This window comes from Pezoporus wallicus, unplaced genomic scaffold (assembly GCF_028554395.1).
Source record: "Pezoporus wallicus isolate ANWC-B61680 ecotype Strahan unplaced genomic scaffold, APGP_CSIRO_Pwel_v1 contig_10953, whole genome shotgun sequence".
NCBI lineage: Eukaryota > Metazoa > Chordata > Aves > Psittaciformes > Psittacidae > Pezoporus > Pezoporus wallicus.
In genome coordinates, this window is record NW_026640653.1 from 545512 (window position 1) to 569492 (window position 23981).

The 23981-nt window shown below is 36.4% G+C and overlaps 1 protein-coding gene across 3 annotated transcripts in view; it reads right to left on the bottom strand.

Annotated features, from left to right (window-relative positions):
• Positions 1-23981, bottom strand: part of RNGTT (RNA guanylyltransferase and 5'-phosphatase) — a 183621-nt gene that overhangs the window by 140349 nt on the left and 19291 nt on the right. For all 3 annotated transcript variants that reach the window (XM_057419973.1, XM_057419974.1, XM_057419975.1), the window contains 4 exons: positions 23892-23967; positions 20178-20427; positions 13791-13900; positions 12901-13002 (listed from right to left, as the gene is read on the bottom strand). In XM_057419973.1, the coding sequence (XP_057275956.1) occupies positions 12901-13002; positions 13791-13900; positions 20178-20427; positions 23892-23967 (538 nt within the window). The remainder of the gene's footprint in view (positions 1-12900; positions 13003-13790; positions 13901-20177; positions 20428-23891; positions 23968-23981) is intronic.

A 23981-nucleotide genomic window follows, 5' to 3' on the forward strand; every position in this document is an offset into this window, starting at 1 on the left:
TGACAGCTCCATCACAAATACCATTTTTAACTTGCACACGTGTTTACATTTGCATAAGCACACAGCATATCAGCCAGCAAGAAAAAAAAACACTGCTACACATAAACAGATGTAGAATTATGTATTTGACTTGATCCAAATTCTAAATAATCTTTAAAAAATCACACACAGAGGCCCTTGGAAGTTAGTCTGTTCTGAATATACCAACACATATTTCTCTCACGTATTAACACATATTAACTTTCAGGTTAAATTCTCATCAACAGTCTCCCCAACTTTTTAAACCAAAAAACCCCAAAAACCTTAGATCCTGACTGACAGTCATTCCCAATTAACAGCCTCCAGCTCCAATATTTCTAATTCATGACCTTGCAGTTTCTGCAACTAAGTACCTTTCCAGTTTTATTATTCTCCTCCTCAGTGAATTCAGTGAGGACTTGTCTCCCTCATTTGTTTGTCACAACATACTTCGTTTCTGTTTCAAAGTTCTTAATGACCATATAAAATTAACATTCAGGATCTCCACCTGCAGCTTTCAATGTGTTTTCTTTCAAAAACATGTGTCGACATTTTCTTTCAATCCATTCTTTACCTATCTTACAATTCTGTCAATCTTTATTAGCCTCACGTTCTATAATAAATCAAAATTCTGTCAAAGTCCAGAAGCACGAGATCTAACACTATTCCTGTGTCAAAAAAAAAAATATTTCTCCATTACATTGTATATAAACTCCCACCAAATGGTTGAACTCAGAGAAAATGCCATTCCTCGTCTATACTGAAAACTCTGTTCCTCGGTCCTTCTAATTCCATTAACTACATCCCCTAATTTATCCAAATCTGTCATTTTAGAAAGAGAGAACCTACATTACTGATCTATTTTTACCCTCATTACAATCATAATGTTACAAGTTTAAAGCAAAGCCTTTTCATCAATGTCCAATTTTACCTTCTACAAACAAGGGGTTTTTTTGTCAGTATTAAAATACTGTGTTATTAGGCTGCTGTTTAGTAAATAAATGTATCCTCGTGTATCTCTTATTACATTTGGAAGTACCTGGATTTGTCACTGGGCAAAATTCTCCATGAATTCTCTACCTTCACAAGGGGGTAGAAAAGTTTCATAATTATAAGATGTCTACTTTAAGGTAAAATGAATAGTACTCTGGGCTTCAAGAACTGTGTCAGCTAAATTCTCATTACATCAATGGAGATCTAGACACTCAAGTGTGCTCACAGTGATAATTCTGGTCCGGCTGGGTATCTATCTGCAGCAGATAAAGCAGTAACCCAGAAGTTTACCTGAAGATTCCTGTAGTGATATTTGAAAACAAAACCTAAAATCCATAACACTTTTTTATCCTTCAACTATTATGAAAATAAAATGTTATCCCTCAAACTTTATTTTGCTTCTTTCTTAAACAATGAATGCTTTCCAATACCCATGCTACAGTAAGGAAAGTTGTGCTAGCATATCTGCTACACCAATGTCTAATTTCATGAGAAGCTAGAAGGTTCTCAATATCCAGCCTGATATTCTGTATCACTTCTTCAAGTGACTGCTGCCGTGGTTTGATGCTATTATGGAAAAAAAAAAAGTCATTTTCTTATTTATCACCTCATATATCACAATGAAAGGGCTATGCTAGATTTCAATATTCACAGAATCATTTAGATTGGAAAGGACCTTTTAAGATCATTGAGTCCAACCATACACCTAACACTGTCAAGTTCACCACTAAACCATGTCCCTCAGTGCCACCTCCACACATATTTTAAGTGCCTCCAGGTATCTATGAATTTATATTCATCAATTCATCCTTCTTACTTGAAACCACAGAACTTTGTTCGCACAAAATCCATTGAGGTGGTACTCCCCACAATATATACACTTTATGCAAGTTACCACTGTAAGATAACAAGTAGCCCAGAGCTTATACAGGCATTCATCTCCACAACCTTTACTACCTTTCAGTCTCCTCCACTGTTCTCTCACTCAATATCAAATTACTTGTCTTATTCCTGCCTGCTGCCACTCTCCTTTAAGCTCTGAATGCAAGTTTCCCTTTTTTTTTTGCTCTCCTTGACAACCCAAGTTCCAGAAAAAAGTTTTGTCACTGTTATGACCCTGAGAATCATCAGAAGTGATGCAGTGAGTCTGCAGATGACAACACTTACTACAGAAATCTTCAGAATGCTCCAAACTACAATAATGAGCAATACAAGTTTCAATATCCAAAAGGTACCAAGGTAGGCTATCTAAAGACACAGGCAGGAAGAGAGAGATAGGACCATACTTCCCCACCTTACAAGATTCTAAATTAACTGTCAGTCGAGAAAGCTGACATAGCAGCAGGCAGCAGCTACTTTTCAGAGGTCAGAAATGCATCTGCAATTCAAAAAAAGAAAATAAAACAAACAAAACCAGCAAACCAACCATTAGGTCAAATAACTAACAGGATGGTACATAATAAAGAAATAATTTTGCATCATTGTACAATGATGCATATACCAGTATCCCCTCACCTGGGATACAGTGTGTGCCAGCAGTTTTTCAATGAAGAATACAAGTAATAGGATGGAGCACGGGTAAATGCACAAGAAGTGTGGAAACTGGTATCCAGGTTATCATTTCTCCTAATAAAGTATCATAGTTTAGACTGATTTCAAACTTTAGTTTTTCCTGTTTTATAACTCAAGGATAAATATGCCTTTAATTAATTTAACAGATGGCAAATTTAAAACCAATGTAAAACTACATTTTCTATCTAAAGTATTATTAGACTGTGAAATTCTGCAACAGAGCTGGTAAAACCAAGAATTTAGCAAGGTTAAAGACTATCCAGTTACAGTGTTTCTCTTGACTGCCTTCCAGGGTTTTAATTAAGTTAGAATGCTTGAGGGTTTTTGTTTCTAAAAGGATATTAAACCTTATGGGTTAAATTTGAAGTTGTCTTATTGTCATTACTTGACCTACAACAAAGGGTAAATTACTCTACAACTACTATATACCAAAGAACTCTTACAGTGCACTATGACATGCCTGTTGTAAAGAAAACTTCACTAGCTAGAAAAGATGTGATCCAGTAACAGAATCTCTATACTAACAGATTTATTTTAAATACTAGATTCTCTTTGTTTCACCCAAATTTTAATGATGCTAAGTTGTCAAATACATTTCTACATTAGTGGGAAGAATACTACTGGAAAACAAACTGTACAGTATAATGCCCTGATTACTTTTTCTAAAAGTTAAAACATTAACAGAACAAGTTATATCTAAAGCTTCAATGAACTACTGAATTCTCTTATAATTTATTATTATCTATATAACTTCAAGATTGCTTGAACTTGTACCCCAGCTTGAACTTGTATCCCAAGCTTTGAAAAAAGGAGATTCCCTCAACTTGGAACTGATTTATGGCAGAACATATGCTGGGTCAATTCTGTCAACATCACAGGCACAAGCCACAGAAGAGCACAACTGCCATTTGTGCTCACGGATTAGAAGACCAGTGCCAAGGGAAATGGCTGCCGTAGATACTCGTATAGTTAAACTTTACAAACTGAAAGTCATTCTTCCCTGAATAAGCTTAAGTCATTACACTTAACAGATGTGCCTGTAATCCCCCTAAGAAAACCAGCAGCACAGGACGCACTGTTCCACTATTCAAAGCAGTCTGGGAGAAAGGAAAATAAATAAATAAGCCAGTAATCACTGATACTTATCATCTGAACATCAGGTACACGCATAGGCACAGCATTTATCCCAACCTAATTAGGACGTTTAAGGACTACAGTTGAATACTTTAAGATTAGCATTCATAGCACAAGCTACATAATAAGCATTTTAATGCATTAACTATTTACAAATAAACAAAAGAGCTTGCTTAGAAGACAATCTGTCCAAATATTCAAATAGTTATATATGAATAATCAGCTAAGCAGTCCTTTCAAAAAGCTCAGAATTGTGACCATAAAACTTTGTGAGCTGTCAAACAGCTTCAGAACTCTGAAGCATCAAGCCTGCTACTTCACAAAATATACCTCCGTATGGTATCACATCAGCAGTGGTCCTTTCCTTAGCCGCTTGAGAAAGAGACAAAACCCCAGAAGTTTTCCTTCTACCATTTCTTCTCAGAGTCTTGACACTGTTGCAGGCACATATAAATGGGAAAGAACAACTCAGAGTAAGAATGCCTTCTTTGGCCATTCAGACCAATTCGGATTCAGACCAGGGACGACATGTTCTGTCACATCTATTTATTCATTCCTCTATATTTATCCAATGATAACTGACTTCAGGAGATGGAGAAGCAGCAAAGTGATATGGATGTGTCTTAGTAATAAAGAAGTAAATACACCATTACCACCATTCCTCTCCCCCCAAAAAAATCCCATGCCAAACCACCCAACCCAAAGGCAGCATTAAGGTAAAAAACAATTTCTGCCTAGCCCAAAAGCAGTGACATGAACAGACCTGGTCTATAATATACATCTCTACTTTACATAATACAGCCATGCGGGCACTTCTTAGGAGTAATAATATTTATACCAAACACTTCCAGATATTCATCTAACACCTTATGATACTCTGTGCTGCCTCGTTTGACATACAGTCAAAAGAGACCACTCCTGGTTCATAATCAATATAGTTAAAACAGGACCAACAAGTTATCTGGTAACACCCATGACTCTGGCTACCAAAATCTGCCAGCTCTTTTTCTGCTGTCAAAGCCAGTTTTCTAGCCAAAGCCTAGGCATGCTCTCATTCCCTGTGCAGTATCTGGAAAAGGAGGAACAGACAACATGCCCTTACAGAACTTGTCAACAGGTGGAGATGAGGACACCTTTTGCTAGAGCTTCTTCACCCTGAGCTACAGAATGTCTTGTCTTTGAGATACAGGACATGCTACAAATGCTGAAACTGCCCATAATCTCACCTGAATTTATCAAAGTTTTATTTTTGCACCCCCAAATAAAAACTCAAGTAAGATTACAATATTCATGGGGAACAGGCTGATATCAGTCTTGTAATCCTAAAGTTATTGCCAAACACAACTATAAAGGATAATTATTATGATAGAATGAGCAGATTCACATCTCAACTACCAAAACCCCAACTTTCTAGACCCAAAACACATCATTCCTGCTTCCCCATCCCATCTTCTCTTCCCCTCCTATCTAAACACACAAAACAATGAGTTAGGCATCTGCTTTTTCAGAAAATTAAACGGAATGTTTAGAATGCTTAACACCTATGAATTGTTCTTTTCAGCAACCATTAAGAAAGGCAACTTATACATTATAATCCAGAATCATATATGTGACCTCTTTATACTTCTGCAGAAACTTGACATTATGTTATCGTTACACACTTGAGAGCTAAACTCCAGGTCCCTAGTAATTACGTGCTTAGTACTGTAGTCTAGAAAAGCTACTTGGCAGCTTTTAATCTTGACTGGAGGGGGAGGAAGGAAGGAAGCTGTATTAGAACTGTTTCAATAACTTTCACAACTTCAATTTCCAGCCAAAATATATGCTATCTCCAGTTAAGTATATTATTCAAAATAGTCAGTGAAATAAATCCCACATGGATTTCAGACCCATCCAGAACCAAGGTTCTTTCAGCTGCAGAACTACAGAACTAGTTTAAATATGGCTGAGCTTGTTTTGTCTTAAAAAGCTACTTAATTATTTAAAAGGACCACGAGAGACTATGCCATGTAATCAAAACCTGCATTTCCCTTCCAAAAACCTTAAAAACATAGCATAAAAGAAAACAGTGCAGTTAGGAATAGAGTACTAGCAGCAATCACTTTACCCTTTTAATCAAGGTTTTTGTTCCACACCTTCTCTTTAATTACCATACCATTTTGACAGTTTCATAAGAATAATAGAAAACCCCTTACAACTACTTTTCAATGAAAATGATAACAAATGCCTGAAGAGTAGCTGTCCTACACACACAAATGATGTATAATTAACACCCAACAGTTGAGGCTTTATCCATTGCTGCTAGTTACATAAGCACATGGTTTGAATAAAGCTCATTTAACTTGGAATCAATCCACTTGAGTTAAGCCCAGTCGTTCACAAAACCTGTCACTCCTATTAAAAAATCCATTTGGCCCCAAAAAGTCTGTTCAGTACATGTCCTGAATACTTCCCAGTATTTCTGTCCTTCAAAATTTTAGACCACAGAAACATGCTCCAGCCACAGAGGAAGGGATACAAAGCACTATGAACCAATGGTACAAAACTGATAAACATTTAAGTCTATTCCTTAAGACTGGGGAGATGAGTAAGAGAAAGGAAAGGAAGGTGCAGTTTCAAAGTACCCAGGTGATTCTTGTATGGGTTCTTCACCCCATCTTATCCTTAGAAGGGAAAAGGTCCTTGCCGACCCAAGACCATGAATATGTATAACCTTAAACACAACTAAATGACAAGACATTCAAACACAGTATATTCACTTATTCACTAGCCATCTAGGTGTCCAGAAAGGGGGTATTCATACCTTGAGAAAAGCTCTTTATTCACAGATGCCTTCCACTGATTAATAGCTCTAAACCTTCCTGTTGGTACCATTTCTGAAGCCATCTGTCAAATCTCAACATTCTGCATTTTTGCCCCCCTCCTCTTAATTAGGAAAGAATCCACTAAAAATTGTGTAAACCTCTATTTCAGGCATTTCCAGTACTGGGCATAAAATTCCACATCCATGAGAATCTGGTTACATCATTTGTAACAATCTGAAAATTAATCTACAGCTTCCTTCTCATTCCCAACAGTTCAACTCCACATGAATATCTTTGCTCCCAGGAGACAATATTTCTCTTGTCTAGATCTGCTTTTGTGACAAGCCCATCTCTTGTTCTTAACAATGAATTCTCAAGTGTATAGATTTTTTTAACTGAATGAGTACTACCTCCAGTCTTCTCTGTCTTCATTCATACTCATCCCAACTTTTTCTCTGACCTCCTTCTGTCTCTCAGGGATAACAATTTCTCCATGCATGCATTTAACCACATCTTCTTTAATCCTTTGCAGAACAGCTACTATTTTTTTTTCTTGCCACCTAATTTTGAGCTAGTTTCTTTTACGTCTTAATTTCTAAATTTACGTCTTAATTTCTAAAACAAAAAAGCTGTTTCTGTTTACTCTTCTTTTGGAGCTGTTCTTCGGCAATGATCACCTTTTCACAAGTGATCTTCAAGTGGTCTTCACAATGATCACCTTGTCACAAATTACTTTAGGATAACTTTCATATTAGGAATCTGCAATTTCTCAGTTACGCATGTAAGCTTCATCTCATCATCTAAATTATCAAAGAATAGGGAAAGAAAGAAGTATTTAGCTATGTAAATTCAGGAAGAAGCTTTTACCTTGTCTGAATTACATTTTAACAACATTCATGAAATTTTATCTTAAAACACACCCAGTAGACTTTCTCTAAGTTATGGTCACAAATGTGTTTCTGAAGAGGCTGCAACTGCCAATAATTTTAAAGTTCTTAGCGAAAATGGAAGTTTTCTTCCATTTCTATAAAAAGCTAAATTTAAGAAAAGTGGGAAGCTATCATAAGTTTGGTAATATACTAATTTACATGCTTTGGATAAATCAAAATTATTAATAACACAGTCTAAAAATCTGGCCGCCCCTTTTATCATACAGTTTAGTGTACCTTTGCTATTTTTATTTATTATTATGATGCTGACAAAATGAGAATTATTTAGGCAATAGGCTTTTTTTCTAAAATGTAATTTGGTAATCATAAAAAAAAAAAAAAACACCTAACTTCAGAGATTTTCCTATGTTGTTACAAACACCTTTTAGACAATTAGCAGCAATTGGCAAAGAGCTGTTTTACATTCAGTATCTAGTTTGCATATAGGTATCTGCAAGTCATCAAATCTGCATGAATATTTTCAAATATAATGGCCTTTGGCAAGAACTACCTGTTCTGCATTTTCTGAAATAGTTGCCTTACCATAATTGAACGGCCATAGAATTATGATCATATTTATCATTTTTTACTAGAACTGCATGTGTACAGATGTGAAAATAAAAAGGTACTCACACAAATGAAAAAATATTAACTTGCACCCCTTAATAGCTTGCATCGAGTTCAGGTCACATTTTACCATTATAAAACCTACTCCTGTTTGATTGCATTACCCTGAATTATTCCACAGACATTTTAAAGCTTTTTATTATTCTTCATGGTAACAATCTTTTTTTTTTTCCCTTTCAAAATTGGCATTTTATTACTTTACCAACCCTACTCCTGTCTGAACATTCATCTCCACTCATTAGAACAAGCATCTGCTACAAACAGTATTAATGAAATACATACCAAGGGATACAGCAAGCCGCTAACCACCTGGGTTAATCATTTTTCAGTACAAAGCTGACCATGCAGAGTCATACAGTATGCCTTAAACATACTGTTACAATTATCTTCTTCAGAAAGCAACTACTATTTCAGAAGCACAGTACTACAAAACTGGATAAATTCATAAAGCCATATATACCTTGTAGCTACTGTCAACATGCAAGATATAGTTCAACTCATTAAAGCCAAGAGGAATGATTTTAGTAGTGGGAAATTTGCCCTTTGGATTTCTGTGTCTTACGAATAGCATTACAATTATTTTCATAACTCCAGAGGTTTGACAACTGTTCCAATAAATATACAGAATTCATACCAAATGAGTCAGAACAGCTGCAGACTTAAGTGATTTATATTTTCATAGTAATAATTTAAAGCAATATGATTTTAGAGGTGTTCTTCCTCAAAAGTAAGAGTTGCATATAACATTTACATACACACAAATAGCTGGCACAGAGGAAATATTTTTCCAAAGACAGACAAAACTAAGTAAGCTTCAAAGCTCTTTAAAGTTCATGTGTCTAAACCAGAGAAGCAAATCTTTACACAGAGGCATTTATAAACAGGAAGGGAGAAGTATCTGTTCACACTCATTGCTCTTTGGAGCAAGCATGCCTCAGAAGGAAAGCAGAAGTGAGAAAAAGCTGGTATGCCTAGGTGATGCTTATAAGGGCTCTGGAAACCAGGCACTGAATAAGCAAGACCACAGTGTACGCACTAACTCTGCCAATCAGGACAGACAAAGCAAATGTAAGTCGAAAGATTCTGGACTCAATGCTCCAAGAGAATTGAACTGAGGAGGATGAGTTTTGACCCAAACCAGACTCAGACCCACACAGTTACAAAAGTGTATAAGATACTATACTACCCCAGTAAATTTCCCCAAAATATTTTATAGGGTCACTGTCAAATAATTTAAGTAATCAATTTCACATTTAGTCAATGCAAGATGCTAAACAATGCTCTTTCATTTAGGGATTTTTTTTTTTTCCCAAAAAATTTATGGGTATAAAAATGTAATTATGCTAAGAAAGCAAGAAAACATGCACAGTTCAACCACTGAACAATTAAAAAGAACCACCACCACACTTCTTGAACCAGACGAGGGAAAGTTCAGCTTCAGCTGAAATCTAGGAATAGCAAATGCCTTTGGAAAAAAAAAAAAGTCGTCACTGAAATTACCAACATTACATGTCAATTAAAAACTCTAGAAAAAGACTGCTGCAGCAGATATTCAACAATGGTGAAATTTAAGAAGTTTGGCTAAGTTGAGCAGATACTGCTATTAACTGAAATAAGAACATTTTATTTAAGTGAGAAAGTACAGTACAAAGCTATTAATTAAGCACCTGCTTTTCTGTAAGACCAATCGGGTCAATGAAACAGCAGTGCTTTTTTTAAGCAAAGAACAAAACAAAACGAAGTATGTAAGTCAAATAATATTGTAATAGGCAAACCCTAGACTGCTGCATCTAAACCACCCTTAACAGAATAGCTTCAGAGATATCTGATGACAGGAGTTTCACCACCAGATAAAGTAAGCCGGGATCCGTAAACAGATCTCCACTAACTGATGTCTTAATATTAAATTCAGGAAGGTCATGCCTGCCAACTCAAGTATTCAGAATAATTAATGAAAATCAGTTTAATTGCATATGGAGACCAGATCATTGGAGAACAATAAAATAATTAGAAGAACATCCAATGCAAAAACTGTAACAGTCATTTTTATTAAGGTAGCTATCATGCACAGTGTCTAAATGTCCAAATAATAGCTCAGGTTTTCACAACATTCCTTCAGCTGAATTTTATTAACACTGGATCTTAGACTGTAGCACCATTTTCTTCCCTGCATATACTTATCAGCCTGTGTATCTCCATAATTAACTACAAGTTATTATCTTTAGAGAAAATTTAAAAGAACTGTTTAGTTCCCTCAGTTTCATTCTTCATCCATTCTGGTTTGTCACCATTCTAGACCTCCAAAAACATGGACAGAATGTCCAAAATACTGAAAATTCCTACAAGAAATTACATATGCACTCTTAATCTCTTTCACAAAAGACAGTCTTCCAAGCGCACTACAATTTTCTACATAATTTTTCTAGTATTCAGAATGTATGTATCCTGTACATTTGAGTCAGAAAATAAGAATATTTCAAAAGATTTCAATATTCCAAATTAAAAATTCAAGTGACAAAGAAAGACTCTTCAGGTCAGTTTAAGTTGGCTGAGTTTACTTGTTTAGGCTCAGCGGTGTTTGAATGCACTGTACTGCTCTGTGAATAAGACTATCTCCCAACACCATCCTTCTGTAATTTCTCATCCTGAGAATGCCTGCATCACATCACCCAAGTGCTCATGAATACAACCAGCCAGTGTTAATAAGCCAAATATTCCCACCTATTTCTTAATGTTTGCATGCCATACTGAGTGTAAGCTTGCTTTGTATTTTCACACCATGCACTGCCCAAGCTAATAAGCCCTTGAAGAACAAACTCCACAGATGAGAGACGCCTGAAGGGGTTTGGGTTTTTTTCATAGGACACAGCTTGTCCTATATTCTGAATTGTGCTGAATTCTGACTGACTCCATGTGGAATCATTTTGTAATTCGTGTAGGACCCCAATTCCCCACATTTTCCAGGATTTTCAGTATCTGGGATACTCCACTCTACTTCCTAAAGATAACAAACTTAACAAAACAAAGAATGCAGAATGAACTTTAGAAAACAGCCACAGCCCACACTGCTTGCTTATTTAGTATCAAAACTTTACTTTGCTGTCTCAGCACAAGGGAGAATGATATCCCAGTGCCCTGCAAAACAAACAAACCACAATCAAAAAAACCACACAAAAAAAACCAAAACCCAAAAAACACCACCTTTTTCTCATATCTATACACAAAACCAATATTTTAACTTCACCAGCCTGAAAACGGAAGTTCTTGCCTCCCGTTTTTGAAAGCTTATATTTCATCCACACATCCAATGCCTTCTAATTTGTATGCATGTAAACACTTAACTCTTTTGCTAGTCTAAGCCACTATGCACAAGTGAGCGCAAGAGTCCTCCTCTTACTGTGCGTAAATTCATTGTAATTGCACTTTTTCTGATCAAGTCAAAGCAGGTTAAAACCCTATTTATCTGCTCTAAGTGAATAAAAATTAAAGTAATTCTGTTTAGCACAGATCATAAATGTTTAAATACCACTGTATGTAAAGAACATCTTTTAGAAATAAAAATCAAGCTATTGAAATGAATTTGTCACACAATATACATTCTTCCTGTTACTGAAACACTACTGACTATAATGTAAGAAATTACACTATTAATTACCTGAAGATAGAGCCCACAACAAAAAGAAAGGTTGTGATCTGTATGGTATGAGTAGTATAGGTTAAAATCATTTGTACTAATATCAGGGATTCTTGATTTTAGCTTTGAAACCAGAAATACTGAAGAAAAGCTTGGAGTATCAATCTCCACTTACAATGATCAAGAAAGATTTGTTTGTATGAAGAGCCACAGTATAAGGGAACAGGGAACCTAACATTTGGTGTTTTATTTAAATGTGAATAGCAAATACTTTCTATACCTCATCCAAGCTCCTGAGTGTAAAGGCAAGAGACCCTATATGACATGGCTTTTTCATATGAGACAAAGCAATGGAAGTACACCCGATGAGAACCGTGTTTAGACAACCCAGTTTCATGCAGTTGAGACCAATCTATAACCAGTTGCAAGCAGAGAAAAGTGGTTTGCCATTCTATTTTTGATGTGTGGAGTCTCTCCTACTTTGAAATGCTAACATGAGAACACTGGAGAAATCAAATGCAAGCATGCATTTCAAGTCAGTAATAACACCACTCAAGAGCAACCTGGTGTAGGGGAAGGTGACCCTGGCCGTGGCAGGGGGGTTGGAACTAGATGATCTTTAAGGTCCCTTCCAACCCAAAGCATCCCATGATTCTACACATTGATTCAATCAGATTGTAGTCTGTTATAAGAAAAATGTCACGCCTACAATGAATGTACGAGAACCAGTGAGGGAACATGAAACTACTGACTCTCTGGCTAACCAGAACTACAAATTTGAACAAAGGATCACAGTATGAATGCATTTCTAATACTAGCTAGCTTCTGAAGAATCAACCAGAAATTTTAATTTAGCTTTTATAAACAAATTATTTAGCTTTACAAACTTTTACTGTTATCTAAGATTGTTCTAAGGCCTTGGTGGCAAGTCTTGGCTGACAGACAGGCAAGGTAGAAGAATAAAAATACATACATTTAGGTCAGTCTGCAGAACAGCTGCTAAAAAGAAACTTGGCCACAAACTTCAGCAAATGTTGGGTACCAAGAGAGCAAAAAAAAATAATCTCGAGTCACTTTTGCTGTTAGAATTTGCTTTGTCCTTTGTACAAACAAATTCACTTTTCCTGAGAAAATACAAACCATCTACCCAATTTACTGAGAGTTTCTTTCTCATTTAAAATGAGCTTACCGAGTGCCATCTGCTTTCCAGCTAACTTTGTATGGCTTCTGCTCCAAAAATTTAATATTTTGTTTGTCCATGGAAACAGGCTGTGCTCCAGGGAATCCTGACCTAAAGAAAAAAGAACCATGTTTGTTAGGGTTCTGCAACAAGAAAAAATGCATTGCCTTGTGTGACATTAGACTGAAGTCACACCTTGTACTAGACTCGCTGCAAGGTTGAGTTAGAACATCTTTGTCAGTAAGGTATTTTGCAAGAGGAATCAAATGTCTGTCTGATAAGAACAAGTGTATTTATGACAGTACACTAAATTATGTGGAACTTCAAAGTTTTAACTTTAGAGGAAAAGATACTTGAATTCAAAATCACATGCACTAGAAGAACTATAAACATCAGCAAGGTAGGAAGCACTGTGACCATCAACCTGGATCATCAGCTTTGGAAAGGGAGAGTTCAGCATTCGAGATAGTAAAACCAGCATTCTCATTAAGACCAGACTATAAAAATGAGTTGGCTATTATTGAGGTGTAATAATAGTTGTATAAATGAGTCTACTGCTTGAGCATGCACTAAATTTTACACAAATACCTGGAATTCGCACAGCAAGAATGCATCTGAAAAACTTTTGTTATTTCAATGGAAAAGCAGTTCTAAAATCTCATTTCTTAATATCAACAGCTGATAATCCCATTTCATAGTACAATGAAAGATCCTCATCTGTTTCACTGTTGAGTGTTTTTGAGGTTTGCTTTTTTCTTTAAACAATCCACCGAAAAATAGTCACCTGTTCTTAGTTTTACAATGGGCCATCTTCTTCTGAGAAACTAGAAATTACTGTAAAAAACAGAGACACTTATTTCTAGACAGTATAAATAAACAAGTTCTACATGTTCTCATACCCTTCCCATCCACAGAACTGCTGACATTTTTGCTGTATTCCTCCTAACTTTGGTTGTGTTGTCACCTGGGTCACACATTTAACTGTTACTCCTTCCAAGAAAATTGCACCCTAAATAGGAAAAGAAAAAAAAAAAAATAGCATTTATGCTTTCACAAAAGCAGTTCAGAACATGTCAATACAAGATTAAGTCTCTTTTTACAACCTGACCCTCATGAGCAATAACAGCGTCAATATTCCTTAAACATTTACTCCCAAATACCAAGACACATAAGCTGAGCTTTGCCAATAAACTACTGGTGAGCCATATTATGAACCCAGGAACTGAAATGAGTTATTTATGGGGGAAAAAAATAAAACAACAATTAAAAGAAAAAAAAAAAAGGAGGAAAATGGTATGGGATAGGCACTGTTTAGCAAGTGCTCTCTAGAAAGTTCCCACATCAAGCTACAGCATCAGCCTGACTCATTTTTTTCATTTGAAACTAAAGTGGTTTTATTTGTAAAGCAGGCACAGTATTATGAAGTATTTAATAGTAAACTGATCACATATGGAATTTGTAGGGATCAAATTAATCGCCCTTAGTACACAAAATATTATACAATAAGGTAGTGCCAGACATTTATTTGTGGATAAAAATTTGAACCTAACAATATTCTAAGCCTAGAACAAAATACCATACATTAAAGGTGACAAAACTTTCTGGCAGTGACGCCAATTTTTAAAGTATCAAAAGGTATAGCCTCAAAATAAGCAAACTGGAAACTAAGGGCAAAATTGACCTATGAAATGTTAAATAAATTTTTTTCATACATACACAGTATTTCTAGACCAGCAATTCCATACTCTCCTTGATTCATGGAAAGTAAGAGCTGCTCACTAAGAGTAGAAATCTAACATGCAAGATATACGTAAGCAGTCTGATAATTAGTGAACTAAAGTCATTGGGAAACATCTTTAGGCATGAGGAGCTCAGTGTTTTTTTTTAAAAAAAAAAAAAGTATCACCACTTTTCTCCCTTCAAATCCTGGAGATGCAAGCTTTCAATAAAATATAGTCTTTCTTTCAGACCTAGACAGTAATTCCAATACAGGAAGTGCAATTACATGGATTTCACCTCTATCTGGGTGAACTACCACGTTACATGACTCAAAACTTACACTGTAGGGAAAACAATAGAAAGAATGAGGGTACATGCAGCAGCAAACTTAAAGGATTCTCAGTTGATCTGAGACAAACATCATAACAAACGAGAAAACATAAACAGCTGGTTTGTAACAAAAACATTTGTGTAAAAATATACTTGCGTAATTTTATTCTCAGTATAAACCAGATTACTAAAGTGGAGGTGGTCTCCCAAATGCCACAAAAAGAGCATATGCACAGATCAACAATACTGAAAATAAAGCTCTAAATGACTTGTACATTCCAGAAAAAAAATGATGCTGAGTGGAATAAAACAAATTCTGCACAACAGAACACATTAAAGCCATGAGATTTACAAAGCTACAAAATTAAAGATTTCTATACAGATCCAAAATCAACCATATTTCAAAACTCAAATTCTCAATGCAGACTAAGAAGATCAAAGCATGACATTTCACCTGTTGAGCTATGAATCCTGCACATGAAGATACAAATATTTCTTATCTGTTCTCTAAAATGATTCAAACTTGCATTACCAAATCTAGCTGCCTACTACTGAAGAAAGCAGCATTTTTGCTCCCTTCTCTTTGCACATACCATGGCACTTACTTGTCTGTGCTGTACTCTTGAACAAGTCTACAAATTAAGTTAGCAAAAGTAACATTATAAATTAACAATTTTCTGCCAAATTTGTACCCTAAACTAGTTCACCACAGGATAAATCAGCACTAGTGCCAGAACAAGGGAAGCAGAAGGAATACAGAGTAAAGAGAAAGCAGTTTTCAGTACAGCCTGCGTTTAGTTAAGACTGGCTCAGTTGTATCAGTATTACCAAACTGTATTCTGAGAATAGTACGTCCTAAATAAATACACTAGTTCATAACCTTAATTACCTTAAGTTCCACAGACTTTTGGCCCATCACTTATCCCATATTACTGTTGTGGGCACCAGCAGGTGCAACAGCACACATGTGACTGGGCGAGGGAGGAAACAGCTATATACGGCTGGCCAGCACATTGTCTGAATTCCAAGTGGTTAAGAGCACCACATAATAAAGGAAGATAGTTGAGCCTTGCTTCTCAGAATAATGGCAGAGTGTGATGGCAGTACAGCTGCTAAGATTAAAGCAAAAAGGCAGGTAACAGGAAAGATTTTCCAGAAAAGTCACAAACATGAAATTGGTGCCTGCCATTTTAATGCGTCTCTTGCAGATTATCTGCCTCAAGTATACCCACTTATCTAAGGCAGAGCACTATGAGAACAAGGTGAGTCACATGGGTGCCCACGCTTAGCTAACTCAGCACTCCAGGTTTCAGGACATCCCCTTGTTTAAAGTGCCAGAACTGAGGCAGATCCATGCACTTTCTACACCACAGTTGAGCTAACAGCTCTCGCGTGGTGGAAACAGGACAGCGGAGAACACAGTGCAAAGATGCAAGAGCACTCAGCTCAGCGGGTGCCCCTCAGGTCTTCAGCACTGCTATTAAGCCACAAGTGCCAAGCCTTAATGAATCCAAGGTAACCTACATGTACTTAGTTTCTACACTCTGCACAACCTCAACACCATGTGCACTGATCAAGTTCTCCTTGATCTGTACCCCTCCACCCATCACTTCAGCTGAAGATGTGGCAATGTGTTGGGAAGATCATAAACACCATCTGGAGGAGTGGCTGAGTGGAAATAACCACATACACACACCTCCCTGACCCTAGTGCCCATCACCAGGCCCAGGCAATAGCCACCTTCAGCTACCTAGACTTGACCAAATGCCACTATGCTCAGAGACTCTTTTCCAGAGGACAAGAAACATTCCAAAGCACGTCAGGAAGAGAAAGAGCCCGCATCTTCTAAAAGAGAAGAAGGGAGAGCCAGGGAGTTAAAATGATCAGCTTAGATTTAATACCTAGAAATACAAGACCAAATCACAAGAACTGCCTCTAGGCATTTACAAGTAAAAATGATACACAAAATCGTACTGACTGCCACTCAATAACAACAGTGTTCAACAAATCATTTGGTTCTGGTGAAGAAAAAGGCTTCACAGAATTGGGAGAAGCAGGAAATATCACACATTTTGATGCCTGCTTGGTTTTGTTTGCTCATCTTGTTCTCAGAACTCAGAAAACATGAGGTAGATGTAACGTCTATAAAAAAGAGCAACTTGTCTGAAAACTAGATTCAGAGTTAGTTTCACTAACATAATGGAAGAATGTATTGAGGAGGATCTGTGAAGTCTGTTTTAGGAATAAAAGAATTAATTTCTTTTCCCCACATTTCTCATTAGCATATTCTTATTTTCGTTAAATCTGTGAGTTTAGTAACAGGCATACAGACTGTTACGGTAGCTTAAGAATTCAGTGTTATCCTTAATTTTAAGGACAGGAAAAAACACTGTGCAATTCAGTATAAACAAAGTTCCACACTTAATAAAGAATAAGCAATTATACAAACACACACTGGTAGATAATTAGAGAAAAAGATAGGGAGGCAGCAAGAGAACAAAAGCTCAATTAGTATTATTCTGTTTTGTAAAAGACAATTATATTAAGATATATAAACAGAAGTATTAGCCTTAAGACATGTGAAATTAATTCCTCCCTATAAAGCACTAGGATGACCTCAGCTAAATAAAGGCTTGTGTTCAATTATAGGTACCACTGTCTCAGAAAAATGTTAGTCAGAATACAAAAAATAATAAGAATGGTCAGAAGTATAAAAAAATGCACTAGAGAAGAAGTCACATCCTGGTTTCAGCTGGGACAGAGTTTATTTTCTTCCTTTTAGATGGTACACTGCATTGGCATCTAATGTGGGAAAAGAGAAGGCTAAAAAGAAATTACACCCATATTTATGTATTCAAGTACATAAAATGCTGCTGCAAAACCAGAAAACAATTTTTTCTCATATCCGTCAAGATGCCCATGGGCAGAAGGATATGCACAGGGGTTAACCTCTGACAAAGATCCAGCTCACACATGAAAAGTTTGAAGGTTCTGGCTCAGAACTGTAACTTTTTGTCCTATTTGCAAAATCAAGGGTTTTTTTTCTAAAGGCTTTTTTTCCCCGAGGTGAGATTCTAATGTCAGTTAACAATGACGCTTCAATGCTACAATTATTATGGCATGCACTGACAAAGTCAAAACATGTTTGGATTTCCTGTGTAGAATCTGAGACTACAGCAAACAGGTTTGCTGTTACCTGTCAACTACATTTGGGTGATGACAAAGGAAACTGTAATGACATTATGTTCTAACAGTTCCACAGTTTCTGTAGCATAGAAAAGAAAGGCTGTCAAGACTTCCTGACATCAAAATATGGCCATTTTAATGAAACATGCTGAAGTAAAGTTCCTCACATCCAAGATGGAATTTCTGAGATGGACAGCATGGTAACTACTTTGCAGGATAGCTGGGCAGTTGTTTATTGCCTCCTCCTCTAACTCCGAACTTTTCTTCTGTCCCCACAAAGATTTGGGTCAAAATGAAAATGTTTCAGAACACCACTACCACCAGAACCACCTCTAGTTTGACACTGTCTACCCCTAGGTGATTAGAGAAAGAGTCATATTAGAAGGCCAAAATCATTTGCTGCAGGAAATCAATGTAACGCTGAAAATGTAGCCCTTCAGAAAGCAAAATAAGAAAATCTGAGCAAGAGGTATTTACCTGATAATCATTCCCCCTGTAGATCGCCTATTTACAAGGAACCACAAATAGACTGTATCCATCTCTCTACTGAGTTAAGAAGCAGTCCAATCTGCCAGCCAAGAACCATGGTAAAGAATTTTCCCCGTTCCTCCTCTTCATGTTCCTCCAGAGCTGCAAAACTGAATTATACGAATATGCATATTAACTAGATGATTCTTTCTTTCATAAATTCTCTAACTCTTAATTAACTTTTCATTATTAATATGCTTATTCGTATAATTTAGCTTCCAGCTTTCCAAAAACCCTATGGTGGCAGATAAGAAAAATCCTAGGAAGCCAGTAACACGACTCCTGTTAAACAGATCAGTTCAGTTTCATACTGTCTGAAAAGAGGCTGTCATTGGACCTCACCATCACACCTCATTTGCTAATACATTAAAAGGCGAGTCAAAAAAAAAAAAAAACCCAAAAGTTTTGAGGTTTCAGTCCAAGTAATTTATTTAGATACGAAAGTTTTACTGCAAGGCTAATGGAGGTAGTGGCTATACCCCTGAATATATTTTTATTATGCCTTTTCACAGTGTGGGCAATTTTTTATTCCAGCTGATGGACAACTTGAAAGTTTTCAAAGTTCATTTTGCTTCTGTGGACTACATTTTGTACTCCTTTCAGGCTATTTTCTTCCATCTGTAAACAATGTTGAGCAGCTGCAGTAACAACAAACTGCATTTTTGCAGCATATTTCATATGAGGATTTTTAAGTGTTTGCAAACAAACACACCTCAGCACTCAATAAGTCAGTATTATGCAAAAAGAACTGAATGTATTTTTGCAACATTTTCCCCTACTTTACCTGCAAATGAAAAAAAATAAAGAGTCAGGAATTTGGACAGAACTGAGCCATTAGTCTTCAGATGACACAAGTATATTCTTTGTACTTGAGTATTAGTTCTGTATTACGGTAACTACAATAACTCGCTTCATAATTCACAATTATGCAAATGTCAAAATAATCATAATAAGTGATCAGCCATATTTCTTATCATTATACAGTTAAAACAGCTTTGAAAAATACATAATTTCAAAGCTGCCTTGAGGGTTTTAAGCTCATCTTGCTTTTTGCTAATCCTGTTCTCCATCCTCCAGTATTTCCAGAAGAATATTTACCAAAATGAGCACTGAACTTTAAAGATTCTGAATTTCATCCACATGGCTACAAAAAATAAGTAAAAACTATTTACACACTCCACTCGCCCATAACACTTCGCCTCTAAAGACAAGAGTAAATAATTAAAAAGTGCTTTACTATCGCAACTCAAACTTCAAAAGAAATTGTTATATTACAGAAATTTTAAGTCATTTTCACAACTGAAATAGCTGAGGTGTTGAATGTTAAACTCTAAGTTTCATATAGGAAACATAAGCAAGCTTACAATGAATCTAACAGATTTTCCTGGTTAGAGACAATACTACAGGTCCTCATATGCAAGAGCACTGACGCTTGTATAGCATGTATTATGCAGTAAATGATGACTATGAGTTTATGAAATAAAGTTTAGCTTTTTGAATATTAAGTTCTTAATCAAAAATACCAGTTTTAGGCGTTCTTTTCTCCTCTTGCCAAAGGAAGCGCTTGATGATCCAGGTTCTGATTCCTGGCCTCCCGTTTTACCATTATCATCATCCTCCTCTTCATCATCATCAAAGCACCATTCTGGTAGCTCAGGTGGTGATGGTGCATCATCTTCATCTCCATAACGACGAAACAATTCCTTCAAATAGTCCCCTTTATAAATACCTGGTGGTCTAGCCTGAGCAAAAGTAGCCACAGCAGCCTCAATACTGTCAAATAAAAATTGAAAATTACTCTGGATGCTTAATTTACATGTTTTAGTCACGTTATGCCTTACCAAACATTAAGATTTATTGGACAACAAACTCCAAACCGGTAATTGCAAGAACATTCATTACTTTTGAAATATCATACTTAGATTAGCCTGGCAACAGTTGCACTTGCACAAGATTCTGCATGCACTGCTTATGTTCTCAGAACTGCAGCTTGTGCTGCTTCGCCTCGTTATTGCAGCTTGATTGTGTTGTGCTGGTCACCTAATTAAAACTTTTATTATTGCTACAGAAAGGAATGGATGACACATAGATAAGTACTTAAGGACTGAATGAAGACAAAAAGGACTAAAGAAAAAAGATGAACAAATTTAATGAAGAAAATTCAAGATTTGAAATTCAATTATGGCTATATTTTTTCTCCTCTAAGAATTATCTTTCCTTTCAGCAGAGGTTTTGCCATCACACTGCAAAAAAAGTCCTAATCTTTTGAAATTGCTTCTCTTTCCAGAAGTTTCTCTAAATAAATAAATAAATAAATCTGTCATTCAGAAATCTTTTACTATGCAGCTAATAACCTTAAGTGCTTTAAGAAACTGCACACTGGATCACAAAAAAAAAATAGAAACTAGTCATGCACTTTCACTAGCCAACAGGAAAGCAAGTACAGCACAAGGGCCAACCCTAAGAAAATGTTTCAACAGAAAACACTGATCATACAATTCATGATGGCTAGGTGAAGCAGTAACCCTCCATGGACCAACACTTAGAAATCTTGCCAGATAGAAGAGAGAAGAAATCACAAAGAGTACATGCCCCTGTTTGCGTTCTTAAAATTGGAATAGAAGATTTTTCAGACAGACTTTTTCAGAATATTCTTTTCAAGTAAGAAAACAGCGTGTCACTGGAGCAAGGAAAACATTCAGCTAAAATGGAAAAAAGAATTTAAGTACAAAAGACTTTGAGGCAAATTTCCCAGAATAGACAGTAACACTTCCTAAGAATCAGTAAGTTTGGTTCTCTCTTCTAATCTTTAGAGAGAGGAATAACAAACATTTTCCAGAGTGGAAAATGCTTTATTAGATTGTCACTGGATCTCAGAAGTGACCATTTAAGAATCTGAGTTACAGTAGGTGCTTTTTTCCCCATTCTATTTTCTAAAGACTCCTAATTTCTTCCTCACAAGATATTTTTATTTTGTATTTTTCTTAAAACTGTTTCTCATCTTCTGTAATCAATGCCACTGATCACATGACATGATTACATGAACTGACAAAATCAACCAAAAGGAATGGGGCCTGAAAGTCACCCAAATTGGTCTCTGATGATATTAGAACTCTATACTATACTGGAATAGATGGCAATCCAAGCCAAAAGAGGCAGCACAGATTTCAAACACAGAAACCTAGCTGGAAGAAAACATTTTGCAATTTCTAGAAACACAGCAGTTTTTGGGAAAATGAGTTGTGAAAAGCAGAGTCAAGTAAGGTTTCTATCCACTAGCTGAAGAGCTTTCAGTCAGTATGACCTTTCTTTAACTATAAAATATGTCTCAGTATTCACAATACATCATCAGCACTCTACATCATATGCTTAAGGAATGAATATGGATGGATTTTTCCATCAGGAAAATCTTATTTCCTCATCAGCAAATAACAGTGCCTTATTTTAAAGAATGATACAGCAGTTGGGGCTGTTCAGCCTGGAGAAGAGAAGGCTGCATGGAGACCTCATAGCAGCCTTCCAGTATCTGAAGGGGGCCTATAGGGATGCTGGGGAGGGACTCTTCATTAGGGACTGTAGTGACAGGACAAGGCATAATGGGTTCAAACTTAAACAGAGGAAGTTTACATTGGATATAAGGAGGAAATTCTTTCCTATTAGGGTGGTGAGGCACTGGAATGGGTTGCCCAGGGAGGTTGTGAATGCTTCATCCCTGGCAGTGCTCAAGTCCAGGTTGGACGAAGCCAAGGGTGATATGGTTTAGTGTGAGGTGTCCCTGCCCATGGCAGGGGGGTTGGAACTAGATGATCTTAAGGTCCTTTCCAACCCTAACTATTCTGATTCTAAATTGGATTTGTCTTCATACAATGCTTAGCATTAACTACCTTGCCAAATTTCATTCTTTTGCTGTGGACATTTTTCCCCAACCAAGTGATATCTGGGTGTTCTATTAACAAAAGAGATGAAACAACTTGATACAACTAACTATGTGAATTAAGAAAAAAAACACGCCTATTAAGTTTCAAGGCTTTTCGACAGAGGTTTGAAAATAAAGAGAAGCTGCATAAAAGCATGAAATTCAAAAAGATTCAAGTGCACTGCCTGTTCAGAACAAAGGATCAATTCTAGCTATTGCATGCTGCTTTTAAATTGTTAGAATAAAAATATACAGATTTTCTAGTTCATAGGAACAACCAGAATCATACCATAGAAGATATCTGTATCTGCATCTACTTCCTATACTCAGCTAACATCCTGCCAAGATTCAGGCACCCACTACTAACGGTGTTCTGTCTCTGTTATTCCAGTGTCTTTATCCAAGTTTACTAACAGGCAACAATGACCTAGTTCTTTGCAAACAGCTTGCACATACATGCTAAGCACCAAATAAATGTATGTCCAGTAAGAAGAAAATGCTGCAACAGAAGCAGAATTTTCTTCACTTAAAGAACCACAGAAGAAATATCATCAGAATGCTTAAGGGGTTTGTGAAGAAACAGGTGATGCATGGGACCCCGCTAGCAAGGAAATTGTATTTTGTGAGTACTCTCAGGCATGCAAAAGTCACGCCCACCAGCATGGTACAGGCATGGTTTTTTTACACTAACGTTATTTAAACAGATCACTACTCTTTGTGCACCAACATTTTTAATTACAAAAACAGAAAAAAAAAAAAAAACCAACTCTGATGAGTCTGTGAGTCTGTATAGAACCATGCTGTGGACTTTAGTCAAAAAACAAGCTGGAAACAAAGACTTTGTCTCCCCCTTGACCCTTCAGAAGCAAGTATGCCACTCTGCTGTTTTTCTAGCTAATGTCTGCTCTTAAAAACTCAAAGAACCCCAAAACACCTCCATGCAAACCTACATGGAAAAAGATGAAAAAGTAAAAGAAATAATCTTTCAGACACCTCTGAAATTCTACATTCTTACTCAAAATATGGGACACATCACAGGGAAGATGTGTACAGTACAATGTATACACTCCTAAAAGCCCACACACAGGAGGTACAGCTGACTCTTGACCTATTGGACCTGGAAAGCTCAATTGAAACATGCTAAACTACCAAGGCATCACACAAATAATATTAACATAGATTACTTGCTCAAGATTAGTCGTCAGTTTTAAAATAACTAACACTGAATACATTAGGATAGCCGTCAGAACAATGACTAAAACATACTGAAGATGTTTTTGGTAACTTTCACAAATCCCTGGGAATTAATATTCAAAGTTACCTCCAATCCAACTTCTCGACCAAGAAGGCACAGATCAGAAATCCAGTTCTATTGAAACCATGTGTGCAATGGACACCTAGACAAGACAAG